At 38.1% G+C, this 15,820-nt stretch overlaps 1 protein-coding gene across 50 annotated transcripts in view; it reads left to right on the top strand.

Moving 5' to 3' along the window:
* The window catches only part of madd (MAP-kinase activating death domain), a 69,030-nt gene that overhangs the window by 30,129 nt on the left and 23,081 nt on the right, over positions 1-15,820 (top strand). For 13 of the 50 annotated variants that reach the window (XM_048184521.1, XM_048184551.1, XM_048184555.1 and 10 more), the window contains 11 exons: positions 167-223; positions 1,611-1,783; positions 3,783-4,018; positions 4,308-4,467; positions 6,714-6,817; positions 6,958-7,154; positions 7,243-7,496; positions 7,619-7,758; positions 8,074-8,172; positions 11,739-11,798; positions 14,127-14,235. In XM_048184521.1, coding sequence (XP_048040478.1) covers positions 167-223; positions 1,611-1,783; positions 3,783-4,018; positions 4,308-4,467; positions 6,714-6,817; positions 6,958-7,154; positions 7,243-7,496; positions 7,619-7,758; positions 8,074-8,172; positions 11,739-11,798; positions 14,127-14,235 — 1,589 coding nt within the window. The remainder of the gene's footprint in view (positions 1-166; positions 224-1,610; positions 1,784-3,782; positions 4,019-4,307; positions 4,468-6,713; positions 6,818-6,957; positions 7,155-7,242; positions 7,497-7,618; positions 7,759-8,073; positions 8,173-11,738; positions 11,799-14,126; positions 14,236-15,820) is intronic. The other 37 variants (XM_048184569.1, XM_048184565.1, XM_048184541.1 and 34 more) reach the window with 4 other exon arrangements.

Here is a 15,820-nt window from a genome sequence, read left to right as displayed (position 1 = left end):
TATCCAGTTCATGGTGTGTTGTGTCCTCAATTTTTCTGTTTGTCTCTCTTTGTTTTTTCTCCTTCCTTAAATTGTCTCCGCTCACTTTTGGTCACATGATTTCCTAATCTTTCTCAGTGACAGGTAGTCATGTGACATTGCCTCCATGTTTTCTTGTGTCCTTCAGTGTCTGGTAAGGTTGACTGTGATCACCCAAAAGCAGATCTTCGCCTCTGATTCCAAGGTTCACAAATCTTTGCATTTTGAATGTGCACGGAAAAATAACTCCTGTCTCTCCCTCCCGTCATCAACACCCACAGACCTATGCAGACACTCTCTGTAACCTTAACAAATATTGAAGCCATACAGATACTTCTTTATTCCACACCCTGTGAATAAACACACTCAGAATTGCACACACTTGTGACTCTGTTTGCCTCCATAGCCTCTAACTCTCTGCACTCTTCCTCCCATTCTCTCTGTGTGATGAAGGTCTTACAGAAGCCCCCTGTTTCTCATAGCACTATGTTTGGCTTGAGCATGTTCCAATGCAACTTCTCATTTACATTATGCACATTAACCCAAAGCAAAAAAAAAAAAAAAATCATTATAAGCAGCAGGAGAAGATGATGCGATTGGTTTGGTAGTGTGGCGGCCAAATGGCGTGGCAAACGCAGGGTCTGATGGAATGCCAGCTGAGAGGCATTGAGTGAGCAATGGCAGAATTCCCAGAGTGCTTTGTTAATGGCTCTATGTGATGACCGCACCCTTCCCTCTAACATTTTAACTATTGAATTAAATCTTTGATGCAGCACTGTCGGTTCAGGCAACAGCTTTCTCTCTCATCCCTTTGTAACATTTTCAGAATTTTAAAGAATTAGTTCACACAAAAATGAAAGTTCTGTCATCAGTTATTCACTCTCATGTTGTTGCAAGACTTCCATTCATCTTCGAAAGACAAATTATTAATGAAATCTCAGAGATTTCTGTCCCTGATTCCATTGACTCCACCAAAACCTTGATGCTTTAAAAAGTTCATATAGACATTGTAAAAGTAGTCCATATGAATATTCAGAAGATGATTGATTTAATTTAGGCTTCTACTCACATATAAACATATAAACAAAGCACATACATAGAGCACATCAAATATGATAAACCATAGCTCAAGCGTGCTTGTTTGACGTGCGAGAACCAATGAGATTTGTTCTTGTGTGTCATGCAAGCACATTTGAGCTTTCGTAAGAACTAGCGTGGTTTGTTTTGTGTCAAGCACCATATTTGATGTGCTCTATGTATGTGCATTTATCAGTGTTTATATGTAAATTAAATGTGATATTAAAAGACACTGGCAGTGTGCAAATGATGATGGAATTTTCATTTTTATCCCTTTAATTTTGCTTAATCTTATTTAAATAAAAACATTGACGTTGTTTTCACCTTTGCCATTCAGTAGGTTTGTAGACAGAAGTTAATAAATGTAGGCCTCCAATGTGAGACATGATTGCCTGAGGCGATAGTGCTCTTGCTTCAGTCTTCCATGTCAGGATTCATTTTTAAATTGATCTCTCCTGTATCCATCTTCCTCCTCCACCTCTCTCTTTCGCTCTGTCATCAATTCCTCCGTGCAGGCTCTGGCTAGCATGAGTCTAAACACGCAGCCTATTCTGAATCTGGAGAAGTTTCAGGATGGACAGGAGTTGTCTTTGTTGCCCCCTGGTCGTGACAAAGCCTCCCCCTCCTCCACTGAGTTCAACCCACTTATCTACGGCAATGATGTGGACTCAGTTGATGTTGCCACAAGGTATGAATTATTCTATACTGTTTTTAATGTGATGGGATTGGCCGGAGTTGCTATGTGTAATTTTAGTGCCATTTGAGGTACCAAATGGATCTAAAAAAACAATGATTTTTTTTCATAACATATAAATGCCTAAAAGCCATAACATTTGTTTGTACAAACCCGATTCCAAAAAAGTTGGGACACTGTACAAATTGTGAATAAAAAAGGAATGCAATAATTTACAAATCTCATAAACTTATATTTTATTCCCAATAGAATATAGATAACATATCAAATGTGAAAGTGAGACATTTTGAAATGTCATGCCAAATATTGGCTCATTTTGGATTTCATGAGAGCTACACATTCCAAAAAAGTTGGGACAGGTTGCAATAAGAGGCCGGAAAAGTTAAATGTACGTATAAGGAACAGCTGGGGGACCAATTTGCAACTTATTAGGTCAATTGGCAACATGATTGGGTATAAAAAGAGCCTCTCAGAGTGGCAGTGTCTCTCAGAAGTCAAGATGGGCAGAGGATCACCAATTCCCCCAATGCTGTGGTGAAAAATAGTGGAGCAATATCAGAAAGGAGTTTCTCAGAGAAAAATTGCAAAGAGTTTGAAGTTATCATCATCTACAGTGCATAATTTCATCCAAAGATTCAGAAAATCTGGAACAATCTCTGTGCGTAAGGGTCAAGGCCGGAAAACCATACTGGATGCTCGTGATCTTCGGGCCCTTAGACGGCGCTGCGTCACATACAGGAATGCTACTGTAATGGAAATCACAACATGGGCTCAGGAATACTTCCAGAAAACATTGTTGGTGAACACAATCCACCGTGCCATTCGCCGTTGCCGGCTAAAACTCTATAGGTCAAAAAAGAAGCCATATCTAAACATGATCCAGAAGCGCAGGCGTTTTCTCTGGGTTAAGGCTCATTTAAAATGGACTGTGGCAAAGTAGAAAACTGTTCTGTTGTCAGCCGAATCAAAATTTGAAGTTCTTTTTGGAAAACTGGGACGCCATGTCATCCGGACTAAAGAGGACAAGGACAACCCAAGGTGTTATCAGCGCTCAGTTCAGAAGCCTGTATCTCTGATGGTATGGGGTTGCATGAGTGTGTGTGGCATGGGCAGCTTACACATCTGGAAAGGCACCATCAATGCTGAAAGGTATATCCAAGTTCTAGAACAACATAAGCTCCCATCCAGACTTCGGCTCTTTCAGGGAAGACCTTGCATTTTCCAACATGACAATGCCAGACCACATACTGCATCAATTACAACATCATGGCTGTGTAGAAGAAGGATCCAGGTACTGAAATGGCCAGCCTGCAGTCCAGATCTTTCACCCATAGAAAACATTTGGCACATCATAAAGAGGAAGATGCGACAAAGAAGACCTAAGACAGTTGAGCAACTAGAAGCCTGTATTAGACAAGAATGGGACAACATTCCTATTCCTAAACTTGAGCAACTTGTCTCCTCAGTCCCCAGACGTTTGCAGACTGTTATAAAAAGAAGAGGGGATGCCACACAGTGGTAAACATGGCCTTGTCCCAACTTTTTTGAGATGTGTTGATGCCATGAAATTTAAAATCAACTTATTTTTCCCTTAAAATGATACATTTTCTCAGTTTAAACATTTGATATGTCATCTATGTTGTATTCTGAATAAAATTTTGAAATTTGAAACTTCCACATCATTGCATTCTGCTTTTATTCACAATTTGTACAGTGTCCCAACTTTTTTGGAATCGGGTTTGTAGACTTTCGTATATTTCTTAACAGTCAATGGATATCATTCACTGTTTGCAAGCTTGAATTTGTGTGTTCTATCTGTATGTAAATGTTTTCACCAACAAATTATGATAATTATGAAATTAACATTATCAAAGATTAATAAATGCTGTAGAAGTGCAGTTCATTATTAGATCATATTAACTAATGTAGTTAACTAATGAACCTTATTGTAAAGCGTTACCGAAATGTTTTATTATTTTGGTCTTGCCATTAGGGTGGCAATGGTTAGATTCTTCAACTCTCCAAACGTGCTGCAAGGGTTCCAGATGCACACACGCACTCTGCGCCTCTTCCCCCGCCCTGTAGTGGCGTTCCAGGCCACGTCTTTCCTAGCCTCTCGACCACGACGGAATGGATTCACCGAAAAGCTCTCCCACACACAGGCGGTGGAGTACTATGGAGAGTGGGCTCTCAACCCCACCAACCTGGCTTTCCAGAGGATTCATAACAGTAAGAGACAGATGTACCTGATCCTTCATCCTTAAGCTGCCTTTTCTTTGACCTCCAGATTTAAATTCCCTACTTTATTCATATCTGCCCATTCTGGAGAAGTAACAGATGTTTATGATAAGATTATTGTGATAAGATGTTTATGATTAGAAATTATTATTGTCTGATGTTTGTCCTAAGCAATGTAAAGGCAGCTTTAAACTTACCTGCATGTACAGTTTCACTGTAAAGACTGTCCGTTATGTGTTTCCCAGCCTCTGTGTAGTCAGTATTATTGTGTGTATTTCAGATGTGTACGACCCTTCTCTAATAGGCGATAAGCCTAAGTGGTATGCACACCAGTTACAGCCAGTATTCTACCGTGTGTACGATGGAAACTCTCGTTTGGCAGAGGCGTTGAGTGGACCCCTGCAGGATGAGACCAATGATTCAGACCCAACAGATGACAGGTACGCATTTAATGCTTGTCTATGAGATTTTGTGAACATGCAGCTTTATACACATTAACAGAAACTCATAGACGAATGCTATTAATTCTTTTTTACATTTACATACACATACACTACCGTTCAAAAGTTTGGGGTTAGTAGGTTTGAATGAGAAAAAATAACAGACTATAGTAATGACTTTTATAGTTTTACAAAAGATTTATATTTCAAATAAATGCTGTTCTTTTGAACTTTTTATATTTATCAAAATATCCTGAAAAATGATTTCCTAAAAAATATTAAGCAGCACAACTGTTTTCAAAATTGATAATGATAAGAAATGTTTCTTGCGCATTAAATGAACATATTAGAAAAGTTTAAAAAAAGTTTAAAAGTTTAGCTTTGCCATCACAGGAATTTCATTTTAAAATAGAAAATAGTTATTTTAAACTATAATAATAATAATTCACAATATTACTGTGTTTAATGTATTTTTGATCAAATAAATGCAGCTTTGATGAGCAAAAGAGTCTTTCAAACTAGGGATGCACCGATCCGCCTTTTTCACTTCCGATACCGATCCCGATACCTGGGATTCAGTATCGGCCGATACCGATCCGATCCGATCTTCAAGTAATAAGAAAAGCGCTAAATTACCTAATAAACTGTATGCCTCACTTAGGGCTGTGACGGTCGGCATGACAACCGCGCCACCGCGGTCGTGGGGTGTCACCGGCGGTAGTGTGGCGTGTATATAATATATAATCTCAAAAGGTCGGGTTAACCGAGAAATTTCCGTCATTGATGGAATTTTTTTTAGCAGTGACGGAAAAAATCTGCAGCCTGTCCGTCATTTTGACAGATTACTGAGGCTGATGTAACTTAACTGTAATTCCCACCCCTGTCCAGTAGGTGGTGAGCGTGCTCCAGTGTGGCAGCAGAGCGCGAGTTCAGTCTCCAGAATAAAATGAAAACGATGCCTTTGATTACACACACCCAGTTTGTCCATTTTATTATATATTATTATAATACTTATGCTTACATAAAGTTTCTAATCCGTTTTGTTTTAAATAGTTTTTATTTTTGTTGTTGCTGACTAAGTTTATGGTCAATGAATGGCTTTTCCTACGTGACATTGTTTACAACACTGATTGAACTGACGTGATACAGATTTCGGTAAGCTACTGCAACTTTCAACATATTTTTTTATTTTCATTCATGTTTATTTCCTTCTGTAAAGTAGTAAAGAAGAAGAGATGATCACGTTCACTCACGATCCTCAAAAAGTGTTGAGATGAGATGTAAGATGAAAACTGAAAAGTGACGCAGACTTTAACTTTTCATAATACTTTCTTTTCATAATATAAATAATTGCATAGCCTATGCCTATTTGTTTATCTTATACGTTTGTGAATACATATGAAAATGTGGACGAAATCAGAAGCTATTAAATGTCTTATAATTAAAATATAAAAATTAAAATGATGCAGCAACATATGATAGATAGGACAGAACAAAAAAAAAATGCTATTAAACAATCTTTCATTGCGCAAAAAATATTATAATATGAACGGCTCCCATGAGCGGCACAAAGCGCTTTTATGCGTATCCCGTGTGCAGAATGATGTGCTTGAAGCACCATGGAATCAGCGCGCAGCGGCAGCGCTCTGCAGTGAAAAGTTCAAAGCACAAAGTGAAGAAATATTGATGCGTATTGTATTACCGGTATCTTGATTAAGTATAATAATAGAAATATTGATTCATCTTGGAGAGAGTTTCATTGTGTTGACTGTCGTAACTGAACGCGACACGCAGTCTGAATGCTGAATGGAGAATGACTGACAGCCGCAGCGGAGGGAGGCCTTTACGTGAACTTTAATTTAACAACTAAAATATTCATCTGTACCTCAAATTAAACTATGGAATGGCTTCAGAACACTTGGAATATAGTGCACAGAAACTTTATGGTGCTTTTTAATGTGTTTGTGCCTTTTCTAGAGCTTAACAACAACAGAATAGTACACGCACAATATCGGATTTTGGATCGGTCCCGTCCGGCCGATACCCGATCCGGCAAAAATGGCAGTATCGGCGCCGATACCGATCTGAATATCGGATCGGTGCATCCCTATTTCAAACATTAAAAAATCTTACCAAACTTAATTTTTTGAACGATAATGCATATTTCCATGAATTCATTTTTGTGTTCAAAATGTTTTTTACTATTTTAAATTGTATTTATTTGTTATTGTTTACTATTATTTCAGTGGTAGTGACAGTGATGCATATGATGACTCCAGCTCTTCCTACTCATCCCTTGGAGATTTTGTGAACGAGATGATCAAAGGGGATATACAGGGGGACACACCAAGTTAGTGTCTCTATTTTTAGTCTCTTTTCTAACCAGAGTATCTTCTTCTTATCTTATTTATCACTCTATATTGGAAAATCTTGATTAAACTCAAAACTATTGAGAAGTTCATCTTCATAATTGTTATATTTGCTTTTTAGATATTGACCCCCTGACCCATGCTGCACTGGGAGATGCAAATGAGGTAGAGATCCATGACTTCCAGGAGTATAAGGGGGACAGTGGTGACCCAGAGCCAGAAGGTCCCCTAGAGGCAGCGGACAGCCAGCCGCTGCGGTCCAGCTCCAGCACCACGGCCAGTTCCAGCCCCAGTACAGTCATACAGGGAGTCAACCATGTCAGTGCTTAAACTAAATGTGTTATCTGAATCTAGAGCAAAGCCTCATGTGGCGTGATGCCTAAAGTGTTTGTGTTTCTTGGTGCAGGAGCAGAAGGAACCTATTGAGGTGGAGGCGACAACAAGTGTGACCCTCCAGAACTCTGTCCCAGGATTGGGTGCTCAACCTTTTACAAGACCTGCCCTTGATCCGGTGCCTGTTGACCCAGGCATTAAGAAGCAAGAGTATGATAATCCCTATTTTGAGCCCCAGTACGGCTTTCCTACAGAAGAGGATGCAGAAGCAGAAGAGCAGGAGGAGAGTTACACACCACGATTCAACCAGAATCTTAATGGCAACAAGTATGTACTCCGTTAATAGTCCTACACAAACACACAGAATCTATATCTCAACTGCACAGACCAGCACTCAACGTCCTCTCCCTAAATTGTGTGTGTGTGTGTGTGTGTGTGTGTGCGTTTAGGCCATCACGTCCATTGAGACCCAGCAGTCTGAAGCTTCCGGGTGAATCTGACGGGGAGGGAGACTCCAGAAATAGCTCTCCGAACTCCACCATCTCCAACAATAGCAACGATGGCTTCGGGGGACTCATGTCCTTCGCCAGTGAGTGGCTAGCTTAACATAACCTCTATTTATTCCTAAGTAGCTCATGCTTGAAAACACAAATGAACATAAACGAAGATATTTGTTTGAATTTCTGACAGATTTGCTTAGCAATATGAGCCTTCTTTCAAAAACATGAAAACATCTTACCAATCCCAAACCTTTGAACAGTAGTATATATTAATATTTATAAATAAGAGAATCTTTACTGCGGACTAACTAGGACACTAGACTACATTTCTGCTATTTTGACAACTCCATTACACAGAAACATGTGTGTTCCCTGTTGTACATTTCTGAATCGCGTGTGTGCAGGTAACCTGTATAAAAACCATGGCACCAGTTTCAGTCTGTCCAGTCTGGCTCTGCCTAATAAAGCGCGAGAGAAGAACACACCATTCCCCAGCCTCAAAGGTACACATATCCCCTCAGATCTCTCCATGTGACCTTCCCGTTCATCCACCCGTCTGCTCACCCTGTCTCATTCCTTCAGTCTAGTCCGGTTATCTTCTCCTCCTTTTCTTCTTCCTCTCCTTCTCTCCAAGTCCTTTTCTTTCCCTATATGCCTCTTTCTTAACTTTACAAAGGCAGTGTAACTAATGTTTGAATAACTCCAGTTAGTCTGAACTTGTTACATTAACTCCACTGAAGTAATTTATGAGTCAAATAAGGGTCAAATAAGTACATGTTGAAGTAGTTGTAGAATTAGACAATAATAATTAACTTAAAAAACTGTAGTTTAAGAGTGTTTTTGTGAACTGAATGAGTCTGATTAGTACAGGCATTAGGTTAGAAAGATTCCAACCTCTGCTGTTAAAAAGGAATACTTCTTTACTTTAGTCAACTAGTTTTCCTTTTCCACTTTTTCTCTTCTTTCTTTATAATTTGTTTTATGTATTTCATTTAAAGAATATTTTAATTTTGATTTAGCAGAGGACACAGATCAAGGTTTGTGGGAATGTTGCCTGATTTCTTTGCCCCAACCCATGTCTTTTATCCAGTGTTGCTGCCCTGAAAGTGACGAGTATCATGCCTCCTTATTTTCTCCACAAATAAACAGAATTAGTGGAAAATGGTGGCATAGACTAGGGCTGGAACTAACATTTATTTTTCAATCGATTAATCAGTCTATTATTTTTATTTATTTCGATTAAACGAAAAATCCACAGACCTCAGACCAGAATTTACATATTTTTGGGCAGAACCAGAATAAGTGAGCCAATGTACCCTCAATGAACTTGCATTTAATACACAAAGGCGACACAGGGGGATATATAGAATGTAATTTAGTTGCTTTTGAGCCGTGTGTCTCGCAGCCTCACACCCATGGCAGCTCCTGAAAAAAAACAGAATGCTGTATGAACGCAGCCGTATTAATCACAAAATATGGACTGACAACCGTATTCTAGTGCTGTGTAAAAATTCGCTGTAATAGTCCAAATGCTTACGCTGCCGTCTCGTCATTTTGAGGTAAGAGAGTCCTGGGATGTTTTCTATACAGGAGCATCTGAAAAGAAGTTGTGCTGCTGTGGTATGCCATTTCAGTTTTACAGAGTGTACAAAACACCATTTTGTTTGCTCTCTGTTTAAAAAATTCCCAGATTTTTTATATTTTTGTAATAACGGCTGATTTTCAGCATGCCCACAGTTGGAGCTGCCATCATTTGAGATGACCATAAACCGCGCAAAGAATCACCGCATTTCACTCAAATCAACAAATTTATCGATTTTAATCGATTACGTCAACGTGCCTTTCCAGCCCTAGTACAGACATATAGTCACTTTATAAGCTAGCAACCAAAGTTCTTATTATTGCTGTTGTTGTTTTTGTTGACTTTATTTTCTGTTTATGATTTTGGATGATGTTTGTATTGCTCAGACGATGATGATGATGATGACAGTCCTGAAAGTCCTGGTATGTTTCATATCTGTAGCTTGCCAGAATGAGAAAACAAATTGCTGTTTAAAGTATTATAGACCCTATGAGTCCTGAGAGAATGAGAAACTCTGCCCACTTTTCTCACTCTAAACCTGATTGACAGACTTGCATTGGTTTCTAACTCCTGTCCTGGATGCTTCTTTTTACACTCCTGAATCTGAACCACAACACCAAACAGCACTTGTCATGAACTGATAAAGTCTGCTATTTCAGGGTTGGAAAATAAAATCTCATGGGACAGCAGTTTGGAACCTCTAAGATAGAGGATATATCTGTGCTCACATATATCCGCTATGCATTTCCTCCTCCTCATTCCTGTGATTGTTAGTAAGGAACATTATAATGGTGGCACACCTTTTAGTAGACAACAGCCAGCTCATGGTTGCATTTCAAAACATTTTTCTTTCTATACAGAAAAGATGTTTCTGTAGGAATGGAATGATACTATTTTTGACTGCTCTTTGTGTTGTGTTCAGTGTGTTTTTGAAGTGAACTTTCCTTTATTTGTGTGTCACCTCAATTGGAGACAGATTTGAGGTCTGTTCCATTTCAATTCCACCTGTGCTCCCTGGGTGAATTGAAGATAACAAAACCACACTGGGAGAAGTGCAGTCACATTTCAAGCTCTGATTAACTTCAGAACTGAAATGTAGTTTCAACTAAACTTGGATGATGAATTTCCACCAAAGTCTCGGTATAGGAGACTTTGGAGTCTGGTGGTTGTGGTGTTTTAAAATAAATCGATGGTATGTCAAGTATTGTAGCTTGTACGCACAGATAGTGTGCAGCTTTAAGCAGAGAATAGTAATGCTGCTTTTAGAGCTGGATACAGGAGAAAACCAATAGAGCACTGCAGGAGATGAAACCACACTGCATTCCAGCTACCACCTCGACTGGTAATGATTTTTTTCTTTTAATGTTCAGTGAACACACACAAACCCCTTTTCACTGTCAAAACAGAGGAACAACAAATGACCATCTCAAGTGTCTCTATTGACCAAACAGTCCCTTCAGCAGTTACACCATGTCAATTTGAAGAATGTCTTGTTTTGTTTTTTTCATTGCAAAAAATAAAATAATCCATTTAATGTAATTCTTTAAAATAAAAATAAAAAAACAACCTCTTTGCTATCTCTTAAATGTGCACCGTAATGTTTTGTTCTTCTTGATGCAAAAAAGGAAAAAGAAAAAAACGCATCAAACTGGATCAAAACACAACGGATTTTCAAATATAATATAATATATAATATAATATACCATTATCAATTAATGAGTTAGGACTGTCCTGAAAAAAATCATACTGAGAAGTTATTCAACATGTTTTCATGTCATGTTGAATAAATGTGGTAATTCCTTTAACATCACAATGAAACCGAAGTAATGGATTATCAAAAAAGAAAGGGGACTTTTTTTCGTTTTATTTGCTGAACATACATTTACAAAATAGACTTTCGTTTCATGAAACTTTTCATTTTTATGCCAACTTAAAAAATAAAAAAAGTAAATTATTTATGGAATTAATTTCATGTTACATCTTTTTAAAAGCACTAATCAGTTATTTAGGGCTGAGACATTCTATTATTAAATTCTAGTATTAACATTAATATTTCTGTTTATTATATCCCATGTTATTTGTTTGGTTTTTGTTCATTTCATGAATGGAGTTTTGTAGAACTGCTTCATTCTGTCATTAATCACATGTAATTATAGTTAATTAAGACCTTCCAAATCGCAAACTTTTCTGACCAAATGTAAATCTGGAATGCTTATCTAAAATCACTTATATTTTTCTGAATTCCACCTTTCTCTAATTTTGTTCCTCTCTCTCTCTCTCTTTCTCTTTCTCTCTTTTAATCTCTCTTCTCTCAATCTCTCTCTCTCTCTTTCATATTCCATGCTCTCTGCTGGTTTTCTCTGTTGTTATATGTATGTGTTCGACGCTTGTGGTTGTGGGTTGATGTTTCGACTGGTTCTGTCTGGGCCGGTGTTGTTCTCTGTCCCCTCTTTGACCCCCTGCACTAATTCTGGCTTCTGTGTCCAGTATTTGGGCTAAATTCTCTAATGGAGATTGTAACAGAGATCGGCCCGGGGAGCGGAGAAGGTGGGTTCCGCCCTTTGCTGCGTGAGCTGCATGCTTCTCCAAAGCCAGTCAGCTACATCTCCCAGCATCCTGTTCCACCATTGCTTCCTCATTCCTCACCTTCGACAGTCACCTTTTGTTGGATGTCAGTCACTGATTGTAACCGTTTGACTCTTTTGTTCACATGCATCATGTCTTCTGTTGATGAACTGGGCCTGTAGAATAGGACCGCTGTGATGTCATATAGAGACTTTGATGATGTCTTTGAGACTTGAGAAGAGTCTATAGCAGTGGTTCCCAAACCTGTCCTGGAGGACGCTCAGCACTGCACATTTTGGATGTCTCTCTCATCTATCACACCTGATTCAACTCATCAGCTCATTAGTAGAGACTGCAAGACCTGAAGTAGGTGTGTCAGATCAAAGGGCGACATACAAAATGTGGAGTGCTGAGGGTCCTTCAGGACAGGTTTGGGAATCACTGGTTTATAGGATCATATGACCAGATAGTGCAGGAAAAGCCAAAAAGTATTCAGAATACATGAGAACTTCTTTAATACTGTTTAAAAAGTATCTCATGGTGTTTGTTGGGTTATTGTGCAGAAAGTGGCTACTTTGTCTGTATTTTATTTATTTGAAAATGAAAGTGTTGATTTTACGAAAGAATGTGCAATCAACTGGTCATTATCGCAAAATAAACCCACTCTTCGTGATTGATCATCACGTTGGTGTCCTGATCATCACGTCTGAGTTTATTTTACTAGTTATTTTATATTTTGGGGTTCGTAAGATTTTTTTAATGGTTTTGAAAGGAGTCACTTAGGTTCACCAAGGCTGCATTTATTTTATCCAAAATGCAATAAATACAGTATATATAAATACAGTAAATATAGTATTATTACAATTTAGAGTAACTTATTACAATTTAGTAATAATTGCTCAATGATTACAAAAATTGTGATGGCAAAGATTATTTTTCAGAAATTCCTTCAGAAATCATTCAAGAAACAGTTTTTATTAAATCCTAAAAATGTTTCCACAAAAAGATTAATGGAAACATTTTTAGGATTTTTGATGAATAGAAAGAAAGAAAAGCATATATTTTATTATATTATAAATGTCTTTACTGTTACATTTGATTAATTAAATGCATCCTTGCTGAACTTTTAAACGATCGTATATATACAAAGGACATGTACTAGTTATATATTATATATTATGAGGTGTAATGCAGGTTATTACAGAAGAGCTGCAGTGCACTGAGCCACGAGAATGATTAGCTGTCCACTGGATATTCAGCATAGATAGTTTATCTCATTAAATAATAATAGCATTCTCTGTTTTAAATGACTGATCCTCCTAACAGGCTTCAGTTCATAATTCATGCATTTGGTTTTAGTCCTGTGAGGTGTTTTAAAATACCTGTTTGGCAAGTTTGTAATAGCATATAATTATTCAGACTTCATTATGTGGCATGCATAATATTTCCTGGCCCAATCTAACATATAATCTGCCACACAGTCTGAAATGTTTGTGAACATAGCCATCCGTTAACGCCCTTGTATGCAGCACAAGCCATCAATGCACCGGTTGTGCTTTATGCATGTAAATGTTCAGATCTATGCACAGAGGCTGGATAGACACACACACTGAATTGCTTTGTGTGTGTTAGTGTATGTGATTTTGCCGTACACTCACAGCTAAAGTAAGTGTGTAGTATAATCATCTGAACTGAGAGGGCTTATTTCATTCTTTTTGTTGTGTTGTTTCTTGTTGCCATCCAGTCTGGTTCTCACTCACACATTCTTCCACTCATTTTTCTCACTCTGTTCTTTGCCTGTATGTGTGTGTTTGCACCAACCAGCGTCATTGCTCCTGTACTGTAGCTCTCCTTACTGCTCCAGTCCTTGAGTCTCCCGCTGTCAACGTTAGCGTCATTAGTCATGTAATACCCCCATACTGCAGTGTCCAAATACTGAGGTGCAAAGGAAAATTTGCAAGTTTCAAGTTAAAAGCAGTGTGTGTGCTGTCCTTTACTTCTATTGATTCTGTACTATTACTAGACACGGGATTAAAACATCTGTGTGGGGGCCTGCACTGTGTGTTTTAATGCTGTAGTCATTGTGTTTCTGCTGTGGTGATTAGATGTGTTTTAAGTGATTGTGTATTGAGTATGTTTTAACTAAAGATTTAAAATAAATTCACTCTTTATTTCTGTGTGTGGGTGTGTGTAGAGGGGGTTAGGTTGGTGGATGGATGGGTATTGGCACATGGAAGCAGGTTCCATGTGACACGCATACATACATATAAGGTCTATATCCAGTCTGACAAAGTGAATGGTCTGTTGTAGGTGCACGAGCTCCCAGAGCGCTGGTAGATCAGAAATCCTCTGTTATTAAGCACAGCCCCACCGTCAAGAGAGAGTCTCCATCTCCTCAGGGCAGAGCCAACAACACCAGGTACTGCATATTTCTTCTTTTATGCTCTTTTATTCAAAACATCTTGCAAATTAGAAAAATACAAGCTGATGTGATTAATCCAAATAAAAAAATAATAATAATAAAAAAAAAAAAATATATATATATATATATATATATATATATATATATATATATATATATATATATTACATTGTATAACATTTTATTAATGTAATCATAATACTAATATAATATAACATAAATATTAAAATAGCTTTTCTATTCAGCTGCCATTGGTCAATACACTTTTCTTATTATTTTCAATGTTGGATCATGGTAAATGTTTTTTCAGAGTTCCTTGATGAGTAGAAAGTTTGGTAACACTTTAGTTTAGGGTCTAATTCTCACTATTAACTAGCTGCTTATTAGCATGCATATTAGTAGGATATTGTCTGTTTATTCGTACTTATAAAGCGCACATTAATGCCTTATTTTGCATGATCATATTCCACATTCCTTAATCCTACCCAATACCTAAACTTAAAAACTACCTTACTAACTATTAATAAGCAGTAATTAGGAGTTTATTGAGGCAAAAGTCATAGTTAATTGTTAGTTAATACTGAGAATTGGACCCTAAAGTGTGACTAAAAGTTCAAAAGAACAGCATTTATTTGAAATAGAAATATTTTAACATCATAAACATCTTTATGACACTTTTGATCAATTTAACGCATACTTGCTAAATAAAATTAATTGTTTTTACTGACTGCAAAGTTTTGAATGGTAGTGTATGTACACTCATTGGCCACTATTAGGTACACCTTGCTAGTACCAGGTTGGACCCCCTTTTGCCTTCAGAACTGCCTTAATTCTTCATGGCATAGATTCAACAAGGTGCTGGAAACATTCCTCAGAGATTTTGGCCCATACTGACACAATAGCATCACATAGTTGCTGTAGATTTGTTGGCTGCACATCCAAGATGCGAATCTCCCATTCCCCCAGATGTGCTCCATTGGATTGAGAGCTGGTGACTGTGGAGGCTATTTGAGTTTAGTGAACTCGTTGTCATGTTCAAGCAACCAGTTGGAGAAGATTTGAGCTTTGTGACATGACGTGTTATCACATGGCTGGCTGGAAATAGCCATCAGGTAATGGGTACACTGTGGACATAATGGAATGGACATGGTCAGCAACAATACTCAGGTAGGCTGTGGCATTTAAACGATGCACAATTGGTACTGAGGGGCCCAAAGTGTGCCAAGAAAATACCCTCCACACCATTACACCACCAGCAGCCTGAATCATTGAAACAGGGCAGGATGGATCCTTGCTTTTGTGTTGTTTACTCCAAATTCTGACCCTACCATCTGAATGTCACAGCAGAAATTGAGATTCATCAGACCAGGCAAAATTTTTTTCTTCGCTGACAGGAGTGGTACCCGCTGTGATTTTCTGCTGCTGTAGCTCATCTGCTTCAAGGTTAAACGTGTTGCACATTCAGAGATGCTCTTTTGCATACTTTGGTTTTAACGAGTGGTTACTGTTGCCTTTCTATCAGCTCCAACCAGTCTGGCCATTCTCTTCTGACCTCTGGCATCAACAAGGCATTGTTGATTTT

Source organism: Megalobrama amblycephala, linkage group LG3 (assembly GCF_018812025.1).
Source record: "Megalobrama amblycephala isolate DHTTF-2021 linkage group LG3, ASM1881202v1, whole genome shotgun sequence".
In the NCBI taxonomy this organism is placed as follows: Eukaryota; Metazoa; Chordata; class Actinopteri; order Cypriniformes; family Xenocyprididae; genus Megalobrama; species Megalobrama amblycephala.
The sequence above is the reverse complement of the archived record's forward strand: the minus strand, read 5'-3'. Positions and strand labels throughout refer to the sequence as shown.